The 23760-nt window shown below is 42.0% G+C and overlaps 1 protein-coding gene across 2 annotated transcripts in view; it reads left to right on the top strand.

Annotated features, from left to right (window-relative positions):
* Positions 1–23760, top strand: part of ERI3 (ERI1 exoribonuclease family member 3) — a 211312-nt gene that overhangs the window by 34957 nt on the left and 152595 nt on the right. For both annotated transcript variants that reach the window (XM_083619979.1, XM_083619980.1), the window contains exons 3-5: positions 14419–14535; positions 20822–20881; positions 23112–23203. In XM_083619979.1, coding sequence (XP_083476105.1) covers positions 14419–14535; positions 20822–20881; positions 23112–23203 — 269 coding nt within the window. The remainder of the gene's footprint in view (positions 1–14418; positions 14536–20821; positions 20882–23111; positions 23204–23760) is intronic.

Raw genomic sequence — 23760 nt, forward strand, 5'->3', positions numbered from 1 at the left:
CTGCCTGTGTTCTTTTCAGTGGGAATAGCCAACTCCCCTAATTTGCAAGACAGTGAAACGGCTTTGAGTGTGAATGTATGCTGGATTTGACAGAGGAGCTGGAATTACAGCACCTCGAATTGTTGACTTTCCCTGTTTGCATTTTTCTCACTCAGTGGTAATTATGAAGTCCAATGTTCTTTACCACTTTAAAAGGTACCTTCCAGCTGTTCTGGGCCTCTGGATCAATCTTGATTGCACAACTTGCTTCCGCAATTTTGCTTAGAATTCACCATCCTCGTGGAAAATACATCTGGAAACACTGCGTAGGTTCCCATATTGCCAGTTGGGTCTGTGTTTCTATGCAACACATACTTAATATTCTGCAATAAAAAATGAAAAAATTATTCAGAAAGTCAAATTTATTTGTTTGCTCAGGTTACTTGATTAAGAGTGCAATCTGATGTGGGGAGGAATGGGGAGTGAAGCGGTGGATGGTCCACCACTCCCAAGCCCCTGCTGGCATGGACAGTCCAGGATGAGAGGTGGGGGGGGCATACTTACCTCTCCCTGCATTCATGGTTGTCTATTTTGGCCAGCGCCCCCCTCACTGGAAGATCTATTTCCAGGCTTGTTTGGATGGGAGGACCATTCCTAGGGGATGCCCATTGAATGGGAAGGGGCCTGGGATCCAGTGATTACAAGGCTGTCTCAACTGCACTCCTGCCCCAGAACACCCTGTTTGGGGCCCCAATGCTGACTACTGTCAGTGGGAACACTGCCAACAGTAGATAAGTGCTTTTTCACTGGTGTAGTAATGGCCTCTGCAGTAGATGTGGCCCCAGCTGCTGAAGCTCTTTTCAGTCAGCAGAGGACATGCCACATCCCCACGGTCCTAACTCCCAGGTAGCAAGCTGATCTGGTGTTAGGATTGCTCAGTGTCTAATTAAAAATGGTAGCATTTACAGTTTGGGAAGTTATTCTGGCAGAGCGGTGGAAGGGAAAGAAACAGCTGGGATACTGGGAGGCAGTACGAGTGCAGGTAGACCTAGGGAGATGCGTTAGTCCTTCATGATCACCAGAAGCCCAAACAATATGTATCCCTTCTGGTTTCCCCTTCTAAATGCGAATAATCCAGCATTATTCACAGCTAAGCAGGGCAAGAAAATTAATTTTAAAAATGAAAGTGGAGATTCTCAGGATATTGCATATGACTGTTATGTATTATGCAGCTGAGATTTCTATACTGTTATGGCTATGGAGATCTCTAGTCTCCCTGCTTAATATTTTGAATTGGAAAGGGTTGCTAAATCAAAATGAGCTTCCTCGTCAGCATGGTAATGAACACTCAGGATTGTGGGTTTCAGTAGAGCCATGGCATCTGGCTGTTTTTAATTCAGGTTTGCAGTTAGAATTGTGAGCCGATAAGGTTAGTATATTATTTCATTGGGCTGAAAAAGTGTGTTTATTCCAATATGCATTAAGCATTCAAGTATTTTAAAGCTATATTAAGCACTTTCCTCCTGATTTTGTTTTATTTGTTTGTTTCTAATGGGACCATAATGCTTGAAGGTGGTTGTGGTGGATCAAGGGCCCAACCCTTTTGTATTGTCCTCTTACCTAAAGTTATGGAATACTAATTTGGTTGGGTCTTGCTTGGCTTAAATGGGTGGGTGGGGGAATTGGAGGGTGGGGGGTTGTAGATTTCATTAAGGTCCCCTCCTTCTCATTCCCCAATAATTGGTGCCCTGGAGAATACTGGAGTGATATTCACTGTAAATCACGCTACCATCTTCAGCTTCCTTTCTAGGCCCTCTTCTTACTTTGTTTCAAAGAGTGTTTTTAATCTGTGCCTCAGTTCGTAGAGAAGATGCAGCTCAATATTAGCCATCTTGTAGATGTGCCTTCTTTTATGTGACTTTGCTGTGTGGAGAGGAACTACAGTAAGCCCGAAACTTACACGGGCATTACATTCTGGGGGTTGTGCCTGAAGCCAAAATTGTGTATAGTTGAAACCCACTGGGTTCAGTGGTGGGTGGGATTGCCAAAGTCTTTTTTCCTGGAATCTTGGCCCCTTTCTGCCCCGTATTATTTTTTTTGCCACACACGTAAAGCTGAATGTTCACAAGTTAAATGCACATAAGTCACAGGCTTACAGTAACCTGAAATAAACTGGCTTAAAACAATCTTCCAAAACTCCTGTGTGTCTGTGGGAAGGCGCGGTTGATTTTTTGAGAGTAATTCTGCAGGAAAACCTTAACTTTTCTCTGGCTGTTTCCTGTGCACCCAGCCTTGGGTGCAAAGTCCTGTCAAAGCTGTAAATTTGCTCTAGCGTGTCCCTTTGGACTTGTGTTCATTTTGATGCAAAACCATGATGCATGTGGAGCTATTTTACAGCTGGTAGTAAAAATGGAGCATGAGTGGAATACTATTACTACAACTTTAAGGAGCTATGCCCCCCAAGTCCTTGCTGTGGAATATGTAACAATATGTGCCGTTGCAGCTTGGCTATATATTTTGTGGGGAAGATAGTGCATTAAGGTTGGACGTTATTCAATTGGATCTTTTCATCAACTGTGCCCAGGGCTCACCTGCACCATGCATTCCTTTGCCCAGGGCTGTCTTGCTATGCTTTTTGTTGGAACCTGTAGAGACACTAAAGAGACTTTACTCAAAAATATCTTACTAAAAATGAGAACTTGCTCTGTGTGTCAAAGTTATATATCTTTACTTGTGTGCATTTAATGTGAATATAGAGAGGTGCTTTTGGAGAACAAGCTGATGTGTAGATTAGCTAACCGATGCTTGCAGAATCCTTTGCTGAAAATTATTTAAAGAGCTTCATTTTAGAGCCCTGGACTTCAGGACAGATTGAAGAACAACAACACCTGAACTAACCAGCCATTGCCCTTGTGAACTTCAGCATAAGAGGTTTAGCTTCAGGGCATAACTCCAGGTTTATTCTGAGAAAGCCATCGTCTTAAAAAATGGAATGCAACTTACTCCTGATGGCTTACACAATGAGGATCGAGTTGTGTTTGGGACCAGTCTGTAGGATCAGGGCGATAAGTCAGAAATAAAATAGAGGGCCAGGCACGGCAAAGCTGGGATATGGAGCAAGTAGCCTAGAACCAGGGCTGTTCTGCCCATGAGGTGAAGTGAGGAGGTGCCCACATGAGCAGCATACCTGCCTTGCCACCTCCACCACCAGCAGAGAAGCAGCAGCTGCACTGGTTTTGATTCATTCAAATAAGATAAAAACAATCATTGGGTAATTTCTGTATTATAATGACATCTATAATTAAGACAACCAAAATAAAGATGCCAAAAAAACTGAAATTAAGTTGGTCCACAAAACTGGTGCTAGTAAATGCACTTCAGGAGCCTACAGCAGCCTGGATTAAGTTCAGTTCAGAGCGGGCAGGGACTTCCTACCAGGCTTACAGCTGACTCCCTTTCTTCTCTAGAGGAGGCTGGCAGCAGCAAAAGGGAAGGGCTGGGGAGAGCATTGCTGGTTAGTCCTCTTTGCCCAATTCCCAGGTATTCCAGTTGCTAGTGCTGGACCTACTTCTCTTCCATAGCTCAGTGGTAGAGCGCTTGCTTTGCATGCAGAAGGTCTTGAGTTTAATCCCTGGTATCTTCAGGTATGGCTAGGTGGACTGATGGTCTAACTTGGTATAAGGCAGCTTCTTATGACACACAAGGCCCAGTGGCGGAGCTTCATGCTCCGGCAACGGGGGGCGGAGAGCAGGCGGGGGCGGGGCTGGCGGGCGTCCTGGGGGTATGGCACGCCGCTTGCAGGGGCGGGACGCCCAGCGCGGGTGGGGGGCAGCCGCAATCACATCCCACCAGGATTGCGCTGTCGGGGGCGGTGCGCTCCCTCCCCTTCCTCCGCCAGTGAGAAGGCCCCACTTTGCCAGATCCTTGTGGGGGAGCTTTGAAAACAGCGTTCACAGCTCCAAGTTTGTAAGAATCCTTTGACATGGGCTACTAGTGCTTACAAATTTAGTTAATAGCTTAAAATCTGCAGTAAAAGAAAATGTTCAGCTCCAGTAGCAGAAAAAGGCAGTGTCCAATGTATCTCATCTAGTGAGGGTGTACAGTGGTACCTCGCAAGACGAATGCCTTGCAAGACGAAAAACGCGCAAGACGAAAGAGTTTTCCGTTTTTTGAGTCGTTCCGCAAGACGAATTTCCCTATGGGCTTGCTTCACAAGACGAAACGTCTTGCGAGTTCTTGCGAGTTTGTTTCCTTTTTCTTAAAGCCGCTAAGCCGTTAATAGCCGCTAAGCCGCTAATAGCCGTGCTTCGCAAGACGAAAAAACCGCAAGACGAAGAGACTCGCGGAACGGATTAATTTCGTCTTGCGAGGCACCACTGTATTTAATTTTTTTTGCTTGTAGCAGTGCTAGTTGGTTTAATGTTTAATTAATGTAACGTTGCTACTAGTGTAATTGTTCTATGTAACAATCTTCAAGCAATTTAGTTTTTAAAAAGGCAGCAAAGTGCCCCAAGAATTCCAGAGGCATGTGCTCTGGAGGTACTCAGATTTATTTCTTTATTATGGCTGTCACTAATGGTCACCGAAAATGACATTTCCTGTTACATCAGTAGCTTTGTGTAGTTGCATTGTAGTGTATACAGTCTGATGGGTGGCATTCTTGATCATAAGTCTAAGCGTGTGTGTCCCTAGATTCTTTGCCTTGTCTAAGTCTATGCCTCAGGCACATGCACTACATTCTTTGGAGTTCAGAAACCTCATACAACCATTTCGTATATGTGGTAACTACTTGAAGTTCCTGCCCGCTAGTTCTTTTCCTGTGACAAGACAATGGTGTACAGACAGTGCCATATATGGAAAACCAGGTACCAATGTAGCATTTGTTTATTGACATGTGACTTTTGCTCTGGTGGTATTTGTATTGAGCGGCTAGCCAGGGACAGTGAGCTGGCATGTAAAGGAATTTCAAGCAGCTAATACACATCCAGTGGTTATATGAATTGACTCGGAGACATGCTTTGGTTCATACTGTTTTCCTGACATTCAAGGTCATTAATATTATTTTCTACATTACTCTGGTTCCTCCATTTCGCTTGCACATTCCATTTTATGACTCTGTCATATTCCCACATAAGAATAGCCTTGCTAGGATAAAGGTAGCAGTTTACTGAGCCTGGTATCCTATCTTAAACAGTATTCTCCACCATCTGCCTTAAAGCAGGGATGACTAACTTTTTTGGTCTCCTTGACCAACACTCGATGAGGGTTGCGTGTCAGTGGTGGGTTTTGTGGCCACACCACACTCTTTCATACACAATCTTGCTTGTACATACAGGCACACAGCCTCTTCTCAGTAGATCTGTGCAGATTAGTTGAGGAGGGGGTTATTAACGAGTGCTATGTCTACTTCCCCCTCTTTTTTACTAGAGCTGACAAAATCTTCTGGTCTTCTGGGGCCAGAAGAAATTCCTTGGGGACCTGTTATCAATTGCCTGAACTGGGGGTTAGCCATTCCTGCTTTAGAGGAAAGAAATATGTAATAGTACAAGAAGTGCCTGTGTCTCCTCCTCATCATCTTCTTCTACTTTTGAGATCTGTGAGTGCTCCAATTGGAGAACAGCCTTCACCAAAGGTGTCCTGGCTGCCTGTGTATGGGTATCCCATCTACTTCAGGGGTAAGCCTGAAGGCTGGATTTCCTCATGGTCAGCTTTTCTGGAGTCAGCATGCCAGTATTGCAAAAGTGGGTGTGGATGTGGCTCTTACGTTAGTGCACCAGGCTACATTTTAGCCACACACAAATCAGAGGTTTGTGCAAGCAAGCAAGAGGCATTATCACAGTTGCAGGATACATTCCAGCCAGGCAGAAGTATTTGTGGAGGGAGCATGACCTGGGGAAGAGCCCTGAGAACTTGATAGAGGCCTGTAGGACTGCATTCAGCCCATGGGCCTGAGGGTCCCAAGCTCTGCGGCATTCTGTCCATATTAAACTTGTTTCTTAATACCTGTTGAAGAGTCATTCTTGATTCCTGCCTTCTTTCTGAACATTTTTAAAAATTCAGATTTTGTCTCTTTGTTTCCAGTGTTGGTTGAACTATACAGATTGGATTCTTCACTTAAGGCAACCTGTGTAGTCTTATAGGCCTTTGCATAAATTTTCTTTTTAACACTTCACCCCTGTTTCATTTATGAAAAATTGTATTAATTTTAAACTTGTGAACTTCAGCTCACACTAAGTAGTATGGTTTGTGATTCAACAGTGACCTCAGTGGATGGTTACTATACTGCATTTTGAGGTTCCTAAATTTTTGAATGATAATGATTTTGTGTTTAAAAGGGGGGGGGTGGTAGGAGAAATAAATTATTACTTGCCCTTCTCCAGCAGGTCCCAGGGCAGGTTTCAGCAGTTTGAACTTCAGACTTAAAAACAGTTAAAACAAACTACTGTACAATTATAAGGAATAGGATGAGTTCTAAAAGCACACACCTCAAGTATCAAAGGCCAATGATTTACTGTAGAGTGAATGTAGCTAGATATTATGAAGAGTGTAAGGGCAACCAAATCATAGATATATTGTAGAATTAAGAAGAGGAGATGCTTGGGACACAGTACTTTAAGTTAGTATGTTAAATTTAGGATTTATTAATGGTGTGAAATGGCAAAGGTTATGAATTGAAAAAGTTACAGGGGAAAGCATAGAATTCAGAACTCTGGCAGCAGAAATTCGCATATAATTGTCTTTGTCTGGTTCATTATCTCATGCCACTTTACTGTGTTGTTAAACCTTATTCATGGAACTTTTAAGCATTTATGTAATTGGCATTTTCTTGCTTCTCCTGCACATATACATTTGACAATTCAGTTAAATTTAAAATTCTATGTTCTGTGTGCATGTTGTTACATATATAGTATGCATATTTATTTTTTCCAGGTAGCTGCAGCAAATGTAATTTGGAATTGACTACTCTCTAGAAAGGCTTTTTGGTATACCTGATTAACATACCGGTTTAAGTATTTCAAGACAGATGTGTTGAGCTGGAATGGCAATATATGTAAATGTGTGTTGGAATAGTTAACGACCCTTCATTAAACTAATACAGTAGTGGCTTTTCTTTCTTGTAATGAGTCTGTGTGGTCAGTTCTGTAGAATTTTTGAGGGTGTATTTGTGTGTCTCTCTGTGGGGTGGGGGCAGACGGCTGTTTAGCCATGTTGTCCATTACCCCTGGAGGCCAGTGTAGGACTGCTCAACTCAGCCAGCTCTCATTAAAATAATAATTAAAAATTCACTAGGCCAGTACTGTCCACATGCTGTCCCTTCTTCTAATTGCCTTTGAAAAAAAGATGGGGGATGGTACCCCTGCCTTCTACGATCTCCGATTCTTCTATCACATCTCTTACTCCCCCTCCCCAACTTGGAGGCATCAACTCTCATCTGTCAAAGTGTAAATCAGCAATTAAAACACAAACAGCAAAATGCCAAAGATGACCTGGAGCACAAAGCGACTGACAAACAAGTCCGGACAAATCGGCGGATAATTTATAAGCATTGCCCTAAAATCTAATTATTTGGCAATTCGAATTTGCAGCCGGCCAGGGCTATGCAATAAATTTAACCCGCCATAAATTATTTAGGAGCAGCCTGTGGTGTAAATCAAAAACACAAGTGTTTGTTTAAGAAACAAGCTCCTTGTACATAAAATGACTTTTTCTTGTCTTTTTCAAAGAATAGGAGAAAAACTGTTGAATGAAATGAGTTGCTGCCGCTGAAACTCTGACTTCCTTCCTCTCTTGGAGGTGCAAATAGGATGTCTTTTAAGTAAGGAACGCTGCCCTTTCTCTTATCAGAAACATCTCTTACTATCTGCGGCACTGGGCTTTTTTATTGCAGGAAGAACAGTCAGCTCTGATTTTCCCATGACATCTTTCATTTTTTTATATTTATTTATAAAAATGGCAAGGGCGGTTGCGGGGGGCAGAAATACATTATTCTCAATTGCGGTTTTTTGAACTGAATAGGGTAATCTTATCCACTGCCAATAAATTTATACTGATCTTTGAGTGCTTCTTGCCCACTGCTCAGATAAACATTTGAGAGTCTGAATGTTTTGTGGGTATTTTATTTCTGTAATCTAATAAGGTCCTCCAATATTGTGGACAAAGTGTTCCGCTGTGGATATCGGTGTAATTCTTTTCGTTGTGTTCCCAAGTCAAAATTTCTTCAGAAGTTGTTTAGGTAGTTAAGCTTGTAGCTTTTCCTTTCAGCAAGAAAGCTCACAGTTTCTAGAGCCTTAGGTCCCCCCCCCTTTTCCTTGTCTTAGCGACATCATGCTAAGGAGGTTGTGCTTTTTTTTTTTCTTTAGGAGGGTGGAGTGAAATATAGGGTGGGTTTATAGTGCTGAAATCACAGGCCCTCGTGAATTTTCCTAATCCCTTGGAAAGGGAAGTTCTTTTAAGTTTTCAACAGGCCAGTTGAGATTCAGCCTCCCATCTGTTTCTTGACGACTTTTTGTGGGGTAGGCAAATTACATAAGGGGGCTGCCTGTGTGTGCGTGTGCGTGTGTGTTTTCCTCTGAGGGTGGTGGGTCAGAAACACTTCATGGGCTGCCAACTCCTTAGAACGCAAGTACTGCAGACTTTTGTGTACAAAATGATTTAAAGCAGGCATGTTTGGTAAGAGTATTTATAACTTTTTTCTCTACACACTCTGTGTGTGTGTGTGTGTGTGTGTGTGTTGAGCTGATTTTTAGTGTTTCTCTTATAGGTTAGAATTGCTATGAGAAACTGTGTTCCCACCATATAAATGCAAATATGTTTGTGCATGAGTTGGGGCTATGTGCAGACGTTTTCAAATCAAGTAATTGTAGACAGATTTCATAATAATGGATAGAGAGAATTAAAAAGATTATTATTTCATCACCAGCAATTTGAATCCTTGCCTTCCTTTTTAGTTAGATTGTGACAGTGTGCTTTGCAGACAGAAACAGGTTTCGCTCTGTTTATAGTTTAAGGGAATGGCATAATAATTCCTTGAGTAATAGTTGTAGTATCTCATGTTGTAGTGAACTTGTGCTGGCATTGTGGCAAAATCCTAAAGCAAAAATAGACAGTGCACAATTTGGGCATACAACAGTTATTGCTTGCCTGGAAAGTGCAGTGTGATGACTAGGCTCAGTGTTTGAGGTGCTGGTGTCATGGGGTTCTTTAAGCAAATGAGTGTCATGTCCTGGATTGCTAATCTGTCAACAGTGGGCAAAATCTGAGGCTTAATGCAGCGCAAAAGACTTTGCAGGGGGTGGGGATTTCCTTTGTTAGGTCAGAGTTTGGAAGAGAGGTGGTGTGGCCAGAACACGGATAATATTCTGCTGATGGAACGTGCCTGACTTAAGTGGCATGATTCACTTAAAAAAACCAAACAGGAATGCTAAGAAAGAGAGTGTTTAAATTGGTGGAAAGGCAAAGGTGGATTGAACTTCCAAAATATGCTTTTTTTTTTTACTTGCACTACCAATTTGGTTCAGTCAGAAACGTTCTTAACTGTCCCTGTACCTCATGTGGTGGTACTGTTGCAGCACCAACTCCCTTTGCTCAAGCTAGGTCAACCACGTGAACTTCCAGCCTCTCTCTGTTCTTCTTTTCCCATCAATTCTTTGTGAATTGGGTTGACAGTGTGAATGTATTCTGGTACTTGAAAGCTGGATAAGTTGCCAGTCTGTGTCTATGTGCTCTGAAACACAGCCTGTTGTTTGTGTGTGTGTAAGTGCTTACCATTTCATAATAGCTCCTAATGAAATTCTAGATCTGTAATAACATTTTGGCTATCTAAAACAAACCATATGCTTGTAAAAAAAGTGGAAACAGATCGGCTCTAAGCCATAAATTCTGGGTAATGGAGCGCTTTTTCTCCCTCTTTATGTTTGATAGATATTTTTGTTTCTGCAGGAATGTCAGCTCCTAATTTCATGATGTATCATGGGTTTAGGAAAATGGAAATTAATAAAGGCGTAAGATGAATGGCAGCTTTAAAGGTCCCAACACTTGTCTTTATTAGCAGGATGGACAGCAGGCTCCCCAAATTCTGCTGTGCTTCAAATGGAAGTTTTAAATGGAAAGTAGCGCAGGGTGTCGCAGGTTACATTTCATTGTGGGGCTGGTTAACATTGTTAGTGAGCAGTGGTGCTGATTTCATAGGGCTGGTATCTGTTGTTGTAGATACCGGTGGAACAAACATTGTCAGACATTGGAAGAAAAAGTCATTGCGCTCTCTCTCTCTCTCTCTCTCCCTCCCTCGCTCTCTCTCTCTCTGCCTCTCCCCCCCCCCCCCATCTTTGGGATAACAGCCTTTTGGGAAGGCCCTTTCTGCTCCTTTCAAGAAAGCCAAGAAAAGGAGGTGGGAAAGTAAAGCTGTTGTATTTTTCCCGAGGGCATCTGATTTTTTCCCTGTCAGTCTTTTGTAGTCTGATAGTTTTCATAGGCCAGCAATAATTTGGGCTATCATAAAAATTTTCAGACTTGTTCATTTTATTTCCTCCAGCTGTTTTAAACTAGCCCTCCTGAAGTTGTGCTGCGTGCCTGGGTCTGTCTCCCTTAATGCCTAAGATCATCTGTTGTCCCACGAGTTGACCTGCTAGGGGTAGTAGAAGAGAGAGATTTAGGCAGGCTTGATGCTGTTAAAAGCCCTATCACTGACAGACCATGTCCACTTCTTGCTGTGTGTTGCATGAGGCTCGTGGGTGAGCAGGGGGCATATAGCGTGATGGGGAAAGGGAAACTTGAAGGTGGGGTGTATACCCATATGTTGTTTCTCTACCTGAGGAGTGTTCCTTGAGGTGAATTGCACAGGATGAAGGGAGAGCAGGACGTTCCTGGAGAAGAACATCTGCCATCGACTCCTTTCCCAGTCTTCTTTCTGTACTCCTGTGAGCTAAGCCAGGGTTTTACTTAGCATGGTATCCAAACAAAGACTTGTGGCTTGTCTCTCCAAGCCCCACAACAAACCCTGGTTACAGCTTGTGGTTGTATTGAAATAGGAGCAGTGACATGTTTCTGTTTAATACAATATATGCTATGTTAAATTACAACAACCAAGCTCATGCAAATTTGTTATCAACTGCAGACCCCACTCATGTGCATGTTGAATCAAAAGTAAATTGAGCAAAGTTACTAACGGGCATTATCAGCACATCAATTTTTCAGACATACTCTGCTCTAGTTGTGGGCATATGAATGCAGCATGTGAGCCTATAGGAAGACTAGAAAGCTTACATTCTGCAGAAGTTAAGGTGCAAGCCCTTAATTTTCAATCTCTATATTTTTTGGTGCCTGAACGCCTTTCTTAAACTAAAAATCTTTTGATTTCTAAAATGCCCCCCACCACTTTTTAAAGGAAATGCAGTGAAGTGCACCTTCTGTAACAGTTATCACCCTTCATGTAATTGCTGATCACTGAACAGGAATTTAGTGTGTGTTTATAGCAAGTGGTAAAATTGTACCTATTGAATTTTGTCCTGGTCATGTACTACTGTTGTCTTAAAAGATACATTATCTATTGGCCAGAAACAAACAAAAAAGTTGGAAGTGGCAAAAATCACTCCAGCCAAAATTTGTAAACTGCTGTAACTAAGGCATTTTAATCTGAATTATTTGAAATTTGTACAAATGGTCTGCCCTCATCATGGAGATTCCCTATACTAAAATTCATTTCATCTGACAAATAGTATCTATTTTTCCTAGCAGTATACTTTTCTTTGCTTTATAATAGCAGAATGCTGAAAAGCAGTTACACCTTAACTTTACTCTTGAGTGTTTAATATCTTTCTGATTTTTTTTTCATACTTTTAAATTGTAAATAGAAAAATTCTCCTCACTCCCCCTATTTCTCTACAGTTCTCCTGCCTCTGATATAGAGGGTGGTGTTGTGATACCTGCCTCTCCTAAATGTAGTTTGCAGGATTAGAGCCCTGTATTTCCTAGGTTTTAATAAATTCTATATTGGTGCCCACCAAATAAAAGCTTGATACGAGTATTTACAGAATTTAATCATAGGTTCCTTTTTTCTTTATCTTCCTTTTTTATTTCCAAAGGCGGGATACACAGTCAAAATCTTAAAGTTGTTTGTTGTATACATGTTGCTTTGTCAGCATACTGATGTCATTGCCTGACATTTATAGCCTCACAAGTCATGATGGGCAGTGGTGGTATGGTCAGGGCCCAAAAGCTTTGTTCAGCGCCTGCACAGCAGCAGTTGGCTTCTTAAGATGCAAATGCTGCCTGGCAGAGGAGCTTTTCTTTTTCTCTTTCGTCGTCTTTTCCCTCTTCCAGATGTTTTCAGGCAGTTTTTTGTTGTTGTTTTTAAACTAATTCTATTCATGTTTTAAAAATTTATGAAAGCACTAATAAAAATGTCAAAGTGGTAAAAATGTTAGCTTTTGCTGTGCTTTGATTAAATTTTGCAAACTGTTTTTGAATATTAAAAAGCAATTTTTTTTATTCTCTCTTTTCTCCACAAGTGATTTGAGAGGCTCGATGCTTGGCTATCACTCAGTGGGCTCATTTGCACTCCAGAGCCCCAGCATCATGCTTCTCTATTAAATAACGCAGACAAATTATCCTTTAAAGACACCAAGCAAATTGTCACTCCTCTTACATTAAACTCGGGAGGGGGTGGAGTGTGGAGGAAAGAGACAAAGGAGTTTATCGTTTTTATTCCTTGGGTGTTTTTTTTAAATTCCATGTGTATATTTTAATAATTGCTAAATCTATCATAACTGCATTTGCTTAAACTTTTTATTAACAAGCCCATGTAAATTTTTGATTTTTCAAATAGTTGAACATGCTGTTGTTTCTCTTTCCCTTTTATCAGTATAAATTTACCACAGAACATAATAATGTCTACAGTGTACAGGGTTATGTACATGAGTGTTTGTGTATATATGGATATGGTGTGTGGGTGGAAGATAGTCTAACATTTGTCTTGAGTTTCTGTGGAAGAGTTTCTCAAAAGTGGAAACCCAACAGGCTGTGCCTACAGTTCTAGGTATTTGCACCTGGGACAAATGGGATGATATTGTGGTACGTGAGCTGAAGTTTATTTGTATATTTACATGCAATGTACATTTTTCTCCCTTTCCTCTATTTCATGTGTGTATTCTTAGGTTTAAAGCCCCCTTGGGTAGGAACTTGTGAAGCCTGCTCTTTGCAAAGTATCATGTAACAGATGGCCACATATAATAAGTAATGATAATATTTAATGCTAACAATTTTAATAAGATCTACAGAAATGTAGTAAACAGGCAATAGCAGGCAATAGCATTTTTTACTTCCAGAACATCCCACGGAGCCAGTCCAGGAGAATATCATGGTTGATGGTATAAAAATAACAGAGATCAAGCTGATGAAGCAATGCCACACTCCCTTTAGCCCTCTCCCAGTAAAGGCCATCCATTAGGGTGATCAAGGCTGATTTGTTCCCAAAAGCAGGTCTGAAACCAGACTGAAATGGGTCTAGATAATCAGTTTCATCTAAGCATGCCTGCAGCTGCACACACCATAACCCTCTCAATCAACTTCCCAAGAAAGGTGTATTAGAAACCAGTTGATAGCCAGACTAGTGTGCGCAGGGCGAACAATTTTAGGCATAGACACACTACTGCCTTTTTCACAGCAGCAGACACCACCCTGCCATTTAATGCTTGGATCCACCTAGCCATGCCCTTCTGGCTAAGTTTTATTATCACTGAGGAACTGAGCTCAAGTAAGTAGTTTTGATGCATAGCCACAAGCAACTTGTCAACGTCCTCAGGCTGCATCAACTGAAGCTGATCCCACAAAGCCCAGCCAGTTGTGACATTAGACACCTCATATGGTTCTCTACCAACTAGGGCATTAAGATCACTGCAAAGCAGAGTGACAGCTGACTAGTAGAGGATGAAGTGGCAGCAGCAAAATAGGCCTTCTTTGCTGCCTTTCCTGCCCTAACCAGTGTGTGGTTGGCTTCAGTGCAAGATTTTTGAGAGTGTTGTGGCTGCAAAAAATACGTCCTGGAGAAGGGATGCAGTAATAAATTGGACTAAATTTGCCCATCTGTGTAGAACGGTGAGGTCCTTTGAGAAAAATCCCTTTGCCTTGGATCCATTCAACAGAGCCATAACAGCAGGGAATTCTGCTCATGTTGCTGCAGTCTTCTGTGTTGCATTCAGTGACCCTCCTGAGTGGTTTTTTGAGGGGCGCAGGGGGCTCAGCGGGATGGAGGGGGCAGGATATCCCCATTTCATTTCATTCTGCTTGTAGTTCTTCGGTTTCGATTTCAAGCCATTGTTCCCATCCTGACTACTGCTCTTTGTCAGATATTACGTGTACTTTCCTTTCAGTTGTAGCTTGCCTTTTAACTTCCCTGAATGTTTCTTAAAAGTAACATTTAATGTATTAATTTTCTTATTGTAGGAGATCATTGAGTTCCCCATCCTGAAGCTAAATGGTCGGACAATGGAGATTGAATCCACCTTCCATATGTATGTGCAGCCAGTGGTCCATCCACAGCTCACACCTTTCTGCACAGAGGTAAAACACTTCATTTTCCTAGAGTTGAATATTTCTTGTTGCTGCAGTTTCCCTGCAGTTGCTGAACTCTTAGCTTATTGTTTGTTTTTATTAGTGCACTAGAATGCATTAGTTAGTTGCTGAGATACTTGTATCATTGAAGTAGTTTAGGGAGTTTGATTTTTACAAAGCTAAGATTGATAGCTGTAACTCATTTTCTAGCTCTCCTCATCATGGAGAAATGGTGGAAAATGTTTAGGCAGTTTCTAGTACAAGCTTTGGAACTAGTGAGAATTTGCAGCAGGATCAGATTTGTACCTTAAACAGCTGTAGCCACTGACACTGGTTCAACATATTTCCCCCGGTTTCCTTATTGCCTTCCTGCCACTGTCCAGTTCCCATGCAAAAACTTCAGTTCAGCAGGAAGTAGTTTGTGCATTGCTTAAATATGGCTGCCAAATTCAGGATGCATCTAGATGTACATAGTTTTACCAGTGAGCCCACTCTGAAGTGCGTGTAAAATCATTTGCTCCAGACTAAACTCAGGGGAAACTGTTTTTCTGATGTTCAACAGAAGCTGGATTTGCATTGCATTGATTGGCTGGCCCTTGTGCCAATCATGAAGCCACTTTCCCCCTCTCCTTTCTTGGAGCATTTTTTAAGAGTAAAAATAATGTTTAAAAAATTAAACCCTGGATTATGGTTTGCTGCAAGTTAGGAAAGGGAGAGGGAATTGCTACACATGAAAGGAAGAGAGGGGAGAGTGTATGCCATCAACTTTCCAGGCTAATTCATATAATGCTAAAACTTTGCTGGTAAGTCTGGTGTATTGGCTTCCTCACCAAAATAACCTAGTTATTGCCTAGTTTTAAAATGGAGAAGAAAAGAAGTTGTCGTACAGTGAAATATTCAAGACAAACTACTCATAATCTATTCAGTGCTGGGATCCTGATACCTAGATCAACTTCTGTATCAAAAACAGCAATTGGAAATGGCATGGGGGAAAGGGGAGGCTATTGCTCTAATGTAAGCAGAAATTCTGCTTGCAATTTTCCATACAAAATGTGGCATTTTGAGCAGATGCATGCATGGTATCATTTCAACAGGTGCATGTCATGTCTTTGCATGTTACTATGATGGGACAAGGTGAACATGGCCCAACTTCTCCCTTTTGTATGACATTCAAGGGTATTTAAATCCTTTCCCATCTTCTGCCAGTGTTTCTAGCTGTCATGGTAGTGTCTAGTGTGGTGAATGATAGCATGGGCAGCAGGCTACACAGCTCCTGGGTCACCTAATGAGCCCCTTATTCTTCTGTTCCCCTGTGTATCCTCTCTCTCACCTCTTATTGTAAGCTTTTGTCTAAATAGCTGTGAACGGCAACCCTCCTCTATGCTTTCCCCAAAGCACTGATTTTGCTAAATGCTGGTAAAAGGCTTTGTCTCTGCACCTCTACTTATAGACAGTAAGCTTTATAGGTCTTTTTGTCTGCACAGAAAGGCCAGGTCCGATTATCTGATGGTACGCCAGAGACAAGTGCTTATGTAATCAGCAAACTGTCTCAAGCTAGAAATACGATGGTGTACGAGATAAACACCAGAGGAAAATCCATGCTGTTGACATTGTCTTGAAGTGTGTCTGGTGTGCTGCCCTCTTCTGTCTTCGCCATTTCCATAAGGGAAAGCTGCAGGGCTTGCCAAGGCAAAGGGAAGCATATGTGGCAAATTGAGTAATTGCACACCTTTATCCAAATTTCTGTGGAGTTATCTGAAAAATGTGACTTGTTGCCTGGAGCACCATGAGATCTATTTTACTGATGTGGAATTAAACAGAATTGTGAGTCTGGGCTAATGCTGGTTTTTTTCCTAGATAACCTAGCTGACAGGGCCAGAAATACTTTGTCAACAGAGGGAGCTAGAAGACATGGACCAACTTGCATAGTTTCTTTTTTCCATACCACACTGTACTCTTCCACAATGGCCTGTGGTGTAAAGTGCTCAAATTCTGGCTACTATTAAAGCCAGGTGGGCAGACCGTAGGTGTTTTCTTCTTAGCCTGGGGTCAGGGAAGCATAAACCTGAGCATGAACTATTTGTTTTTTCATATTTTCAGCTGAAACATACTGGTGGTAATCACAAGACAGAAAGAGGGAATCTTGTGGGATTCCTAGAGCCAATTTCAAATAGATTGACTCTTCCAGGAACTCCTACAATAGTACCACCACCACTATCACTACCACCTTGTCCATGAGGGGGCATTCATGACTGGGAGATAGTTACTGTGAACTGCAGGGTCCAGAGTGGGCTTCTCTATGGGTGGATGCACTACTGCTTGTTTAAGGGCAGCAGGCACCACTCTATTGTGCAAAGATGTGTTCACCACACCCTGGACCTACCTGGTTGGGCCCCACCCTCAACTGGCTTTCACCAACCAGAATGGACAGGAGTCAAGAGAGCAAGAAACTGTTCACATCATCAGGGTGCATAAACTGAAATTGATTCCAGAAAATATGGGAACATGTTGTAATAGACATCTCAACTGGACTTGCAGGAACAGCCATGCCATATACAGAATAGATTTGGATTCTGGTCCATGTCGCTCTATTCTTTGCAGTCCATTTTTGGTTGTTAGGGAATTTTTTTCTCTCATAACACAGAAAAGGAATGAAAGAGGCATAGAACAGTTAACATACACACTTATTTTCCTTTTCAAGAGTATGTGAAGCCTGTAGGCATCTGCTATTACCTAATTAAACTATGGATTAATATTAAAACAGTTTCAAGAATGCAGCCTCTCTGACCCCCTCTCTTCTTAAAATTCCACCTAATAATGACTTGATGAACTTCAGGAGTCCACCTAGAGGAACGTTGCATTCTGAAAATTAAAAAATTCCCCTAAAAGGTATATGTTACCATTCTAGGGATGTTACTGCAAGAAAATAATTTTCCATTATGAGCTGCTTATTCAGCTAGTCAGGTATTTGGTATTCATTAGATTCAATAACAGTTTAATTGGAGTTTAATCTTTACACACACACACACACACACTCTCTCTCTCTCTCTCTCTCTCTCTCTCTCTCTCTCTCTCTCTCTCCAATGATAGCCAGCCAAAGAAACACAAGCATGGAATCTTGCTTGCTGGTGCTGCACCATGTTTTCTATCTAATATTATTTATTATTTGTATAGCACCACCAGTGGCACTTACAACATAAAGAAATGGCAAGACACACGCCCCTGAGGAGTCTACAGTCTAAATTTTGAATATTTGAGAACTGGCTTGTGGTTGTGGGAGAGGCAATAGAAGAGGGAGAGTCAAAATGTTTCATGTACCTGGGCTTTGTTTCAGTTGGGAAACAGGACTGAAAGTGCTGGCTGGGGCTGATGGAGTCCAACAATATTGGGTGGACCACAGGTTCCCCATCCTCAAGACTGACCAGCTCACTTGCCTTATGTATCCCTACTATAGACTCAAACCACTTTACAGTTAGTTGCATTAAACCAAAAAGAATGAATGGGGATAGAGAAGAATGTTGTGCACTGTAAGAGGGAAACAGAAGTTTTATAGCAAAAAAGAAATACAAATGCAAGTCTGGCCTTTGCTTAATTCTTAGAATAGAGGTTCAGTGACAATCTGGCTTTTGTGGGGTGCATGTTATTATCAGCCTTTCACAATAAAGCTGCTTGCTAAATAGATTTGGTTATAGAAAGAAATTTCCCCATTATAAATCTACTAAAAAGTGTCAAATTGTGTGTTTATTTAGTGTTATTTATTTAAATTATTTATATTTTCCCTTTTGAGATATAAATCCTACCAAGGCTGCTTACAAGTAACATTCAATTACATACTTTAAAAATACAATAAACAATACTATTAAAAACCCATCAGGATCCTGTGGGAAGGAAATAGTCCAGCTGCAGCAGCCTTCCTTCTACTCCTGGAATCCTTCCCACAGGGCACATGGTGGTAGATCACCCTGGTGGGATGGGGGGAGGGAAGTTGTGAAGGGTTTGTGTATGGAGTTTTTATTATTAAGCATCTCCCAATGGTACATAAGGATTAGGGTTTCCTGTATCAGAACAGAGGCCTGGGACTAACTAACCTCTGTGTTTTTGTCATCAGTTTGGTGTATTTTGTTAAGCAAAATGATCACCCCACCCTTTCACTCTAGGCTATCACTGCTATAGAGTTATTGAGTTGTAGTCAATACTCTGCAAGTGAACAGCAGGACTTCCCCTTCCATGCCTCTCCTTGTGCACTCCCAAAATCAGCTTGCGAAGGCCCTCCAACCTTCTGGAGCAGATTTTGAGGTGGTGGGGGGCTGCAGGGGAGAGGAGGGGGAAGTTTCCTTGCATAAGTGGAAGTCTGCTGTGCAAATGGAACAGCAGCATTGAACACAACCTTATGTTTCTGTCTTAACTATGAAACTTATTTGCTTCAGGCTTAATGTAGACCCATGGGTGATCTTCTTGAAATAACAGTGTAAGTATAAGAAGAGTACTGAGAATGATGTCTTTGCGCTTTTTAAAAATGCAAAGTATTCTTCTCAAATTAAATTTGCGAATGTCTATAAAATTGGAAAGATAGCTTTGTACTCCTGTCTGACAATGTTTTGATACTTATTCCTCCATTCCCAGGAAAGCAGCACCACTGATGCCCTGAGCATCTCGCTTTTCCGGAGAGGTTTATTTTATTTATCTATTTATGGTCCTTTTCTCTTGTGTTAATCACTAGTGTACGGGAGTGTCCGAAGACACCTTGGGCTGTAAAATGTAAATAAGGGATGCAGTAGGAATGGCACTGAAAAAACTTGCACACTATAATGGCAGGCGTTTTACTTATTCTATTAAACTAGAGCACCAACTGCAGGGCTCCCCTAAGGTAAATATTTGATACTCTGGAGAAAGTATTCATATAGCACTGTTGGTCCTGATATCATTGTATCATTACATGACAACCGTTCTTCTGTGACAAACAGCAAGGCTGTTGCCTCTTCTCTTCCATTCCCTAAAGCAGTAGTTTTCAACCAGTGTGCTGTGGTACCCTGAGGTGCCCTGAATGATAGTCAGGGGTGCCGTGGGCAACACTGGCTTCCGTCCCTCTTTCCTTCCTTCCCTCCCTCCCTCCCTCCTCTGATGCCCTCTTGCATCTCTGCCTTCCAAAGGCTTGCACAGCTGTTTGTTGCAGCAGCCCTGGCTACAAACTCTGCAGGCGAATGGTGCCTCTGGGGCTGGCGAGGGGGTACTTCCCAGGCCCATGTGGGGCAGTGTGAGGAGGCACCTCTCTTTGGGGCAGGGGGGGCAGCTGAGAGACCAGGCATGGCAGCTGTGGCTGCCCATAGGACTCCCAAGGAGAGGGGAGAGGGGAGGAGGCTGAGGGAACACACCACAAGGGAGGGTGTTCGAAAAAGGGTGAGAGGCTGCCAGCTCTGCAGGCAAGGGGTGACATAACTTGGCTCATGAGCCCCATAGAGGTGCCGCAGAAAGAATGTACTTGGTCAAGGGAGCCATGGACTCAAAAAGCTTGAAAACCTCTGCCCTACCGTATGAGAAGCGAACTAAAGTGTAAGTAAGAGACACTGACTTGCTCAGAATCACAGTTTGAGGCTGAGAGAGTGCATGAACATCCATGTGGATCTGTTCCACAGTTTCGATGCCACAGCTGAAAAGGCTCTCTCTCATCCACCAACTGCAGTTGGTACATTGAGGAGGACACTGAACATACATCTTGAACAGGTTCATAGAATCACTGAAGTGTGGCTCTGGAAAGGAAGCATGGATGTCATCTAGTCCAACACCTTGAATTGAAAGAGGAGGATCCTTCTGACTCATCCCCTAAATATGTCAGCTCTATTAGCTAAATTATTGTGCACAAGAAGACAAGAGATGTGGGCAAGATTGATTGTGCCTGGGCAAGGAATAATTTTAGTTCTATGAATTTTGATAGATCAAACTGGTGAGCCGGAGCCCCAGCCTGCAAGAGGAAGATACAGGCCTCAAATAAATCTCAGCTGAGAGAAAATGCTGTTCTAACCAAAGACTGTTCCTGTTATAACTGGGATAACTGTTGTGTTTGGGTCTCCTTTAAAATCTCAAACTTAGCTGACTGTGAAGCTTAGAACAGTATTCTTCCTTGCTTCGGGCAGATCCCTCATCTGTATTTCTATGAGTGCCAGTTCTTTGGTATCATCTATATGCAGCACAGCAGTATTTTGCAGTATCAGTGAGAAGAGCAGGGGAAAAAAATCCATTCTTTTTAGTGTTATCACTGATTTCTTTGTTTTTGTTTTCTCCATTTCCTTTGTTTCAGCTGACTGGAATTATTCAAGCCATGGTGGATGGACAGCCCAGTCTCCAGCAAGTGCTTGAGGTAAGCCTAATAACCTTTAGTTCCTGACCTCTGACACCTCCTTTCCCTTCCCCCTTCCTCTTCCTGTGTATTGAACCACGTAATTTGACTATGATTACAGCTTCATTAGAATAACATTTGCTGTCACATCAGTGACATGCTGTTGAGAATATTGAACCATTGATCTGTCATTTCCAGCTGTTCTTGTCAAAGGTACTGACAGCATGTCCAGACTCCTGCCAGAAGTCATGAGGGGAGGTGTGTGTTGGGGGGACTCTCTTACAGGAGATGGTCTTCAGGGGTCAGCAATGTTGCATTAAGACAACTGCATGAAAGATGATAAATTAATGGACATATCTACTTAAATACTCAGTAATAAACAGAAAGAATAGTGCCCATGAAATCTTGTCTGTGATGGTCCTGAATGCAGGAGATAATCTTAATAGTGCCATCTGCTTAATGTTGAATTCCTGCCGCATTTAAGGCTTAATTAGCTGAAAGTACTTTTACAATCAATAGCTTTTGTTGTTTGGCATCTATGGATGGAGTCCTCCAGGAGGGAGAGCCTATTCTGACTGCAGCTCGATGTGTTGCTCCCATCAGGATTTGTGCCTAATGGTTCTTAATCAAAACAATTGTAACCACAGCTAGTGTAAGGAAATCTGATTAGAGGTTAAAGTTGTGCTCTCTTGCTTCAGGGGTAGCTTGAAATTGCCTGAGTGAAGCGAAAGGGGACAGCTATGAATCCCTGGATGCTATTCAGTTGTGAGTCTTCCTCCTGACTGCATTAGAAGCAGCCTCAGCTGGCCCGGATAAGAAGACTTTTCTTCTGCTCTTTGCTCAAAAACCTCCCCTGACAGGTGGAATGAACCTTCATAGTTTACTACTCTTTGGGTCTCCTTTCTGTGGTTAGGGCCACCAGCGAGACCCTGAAGGCCCATTCAATATAAGACAAGTGAAGAAATTTGCATAGGGTGCTCAGGATGAAACAATTATATTTTACAATTCCATCCAGAAGGGTGGAGCTACTGAGTAACGTTGGCACTTGAAGAATTTCAGCTCCAGCAAAGGGTTGATACACCCTGCTGAGAACATGAGAATCTGTCCTATATTTAGTCAGACCGCTGGACAATCTAGATCACTATTGCCTAAAATGACTGGCAGTGGCTCTACAGGGTTTCAGACAGGAGTCTTTGCTACCTGTATCTGGAGGTGTCAAGAATGTGCCTGGGGTCTTTTTTTTTTGGTATTCATTCATTTAATGAAATTTGTACACCACTCAAGCAAAATACCTCCAAGTTATTAACAAGAGACAAACATTAAAAACAAGATACATTACAAAATGTAAACTAAAATCAGTAATTTTAAAACAATTATGCGTACTAAAATCACTTGTTAAAATTGCATGTTAAAATTAAATTCGTGTGAGCATAATGGAGCACAGGTTTTTTTTAAGCAGGCAGAAAACAATATAGTGAAAGTACCTGTTATTTTAATGCCCTGCATGGTTCCTTGTGTTTTTCCAGTGCTCCTACTATATAGCCTGTTCCCATGTTGTTGGCCCCTTTTGATCCCTGTGCCCTATCTGCTGTCCTTGTTTCATATTCTTGTACCACTTTTCTGCTTCTGGAAAGAGGAAAATGTGTCCTTACACCTGTCTATTACAGAGAATAAGTTGATATTTCTTAGATTAATAAAACAGTGGAATAATTATGTTTACAAGATTATTTATTTGCAAGGCTTTCTCACTCCCTACTGATTTGGATAAGAACCCTTATTTTTGTACTCTGCTATTCCACATTTGATTGCTTGATGGGTCTCCTTGGTTAAAAGTCCAGCTTGTTCAGATCCGAACATGATTCTGTAGGCAATTGCTTAGGGTATGTTGAAAAAGGACCTTTTGTAACTGTTGATTTAACAAGCTATCTGTATTATGGCGTGGGGAAGGCTATTCAAGACACACAGGAAATGGCCAAGTAATATTAAAATGTGACGGCCATTCTGTAAGCAGAAGTGTTGTGATTCCTGATAAGATCACCCCTTCTCTGGCCGCTTGATGTCTCCTATCAGAAATCTTCAAAGGTCCAAGCATACTTTCATAGAGATGAGGAGGGGAACAGAATGAGATGGGAGGGGGGACAGCCGTGTCGGATAAGATCACAATTTTCTTCTCTTGTGATTGTGAGGCTTATCAGCATTTAACTGTTGTGTCTCTTTTCCATGTCTCAGAAAGCTCATCTGTTTCTTTCAGAGGGTCGATGAGTGGATGGCAAAGGAAGGCCTCTTGGATCCCAGCGTCAAGTCGATTTTTGTAACCTGTGGAGACTGGGACTTGAAAGTAATGTGAGTATGGGATGGAGGATTATGCATTCATGCTATGAGCACTCTTTCCACTTCTCAATATTTCCTCCTGCGCTAGGATTTTCATGTATCTTCCCTATTTTGGAGAAGGGAAGTGTGTGCTGCCATTTCTCCTGTATCTTAACTTTCTAGGTAGCACACCCTTTTGGAAGTAAAATGTCTTCAAATGGTGTGGTACTGATACATGTCTAGTGATGGTCATATCATGCCTGTCACTCTCTCCCCCTCCTCTGTGCCAGCACTTAGCCATCTCGGAGGGGACATTATGGAGCATGCCACATTTGCGAGTAAAGGTGGCACCCATCATTTCCTTGGTCAGATACACAAGATGCTGAGGTCCCCGCGTATCCCTAGAAGTTGCATGCTTTGATGCATTCCTGCATCTCAGCATTTCCCCCCTGTCTAAATAGTCCATATTGTAAACAGACAGAGTGCAGGATAATGGCAGGTGCATTTTTTCTTGAACCACATTACTGTCTGTTTGAAGATCCTTTCTTTCAGAAATGATGACTAACTTGAAGAGCAAGGAACATTGTATT

The sequence above is a fragment of the Podarcis filfolensis genome, assembly GCF_964270895.1.
Source record: "Podarcis filfolensis genome assembly, chromosome: 6".
Taxonomy (NCBI): Eukaryota; Metazoa; Chordata; class Lepidosauria; order Squamata; family Lacertidae; genus Podarcis; species Podarcis filfolensis.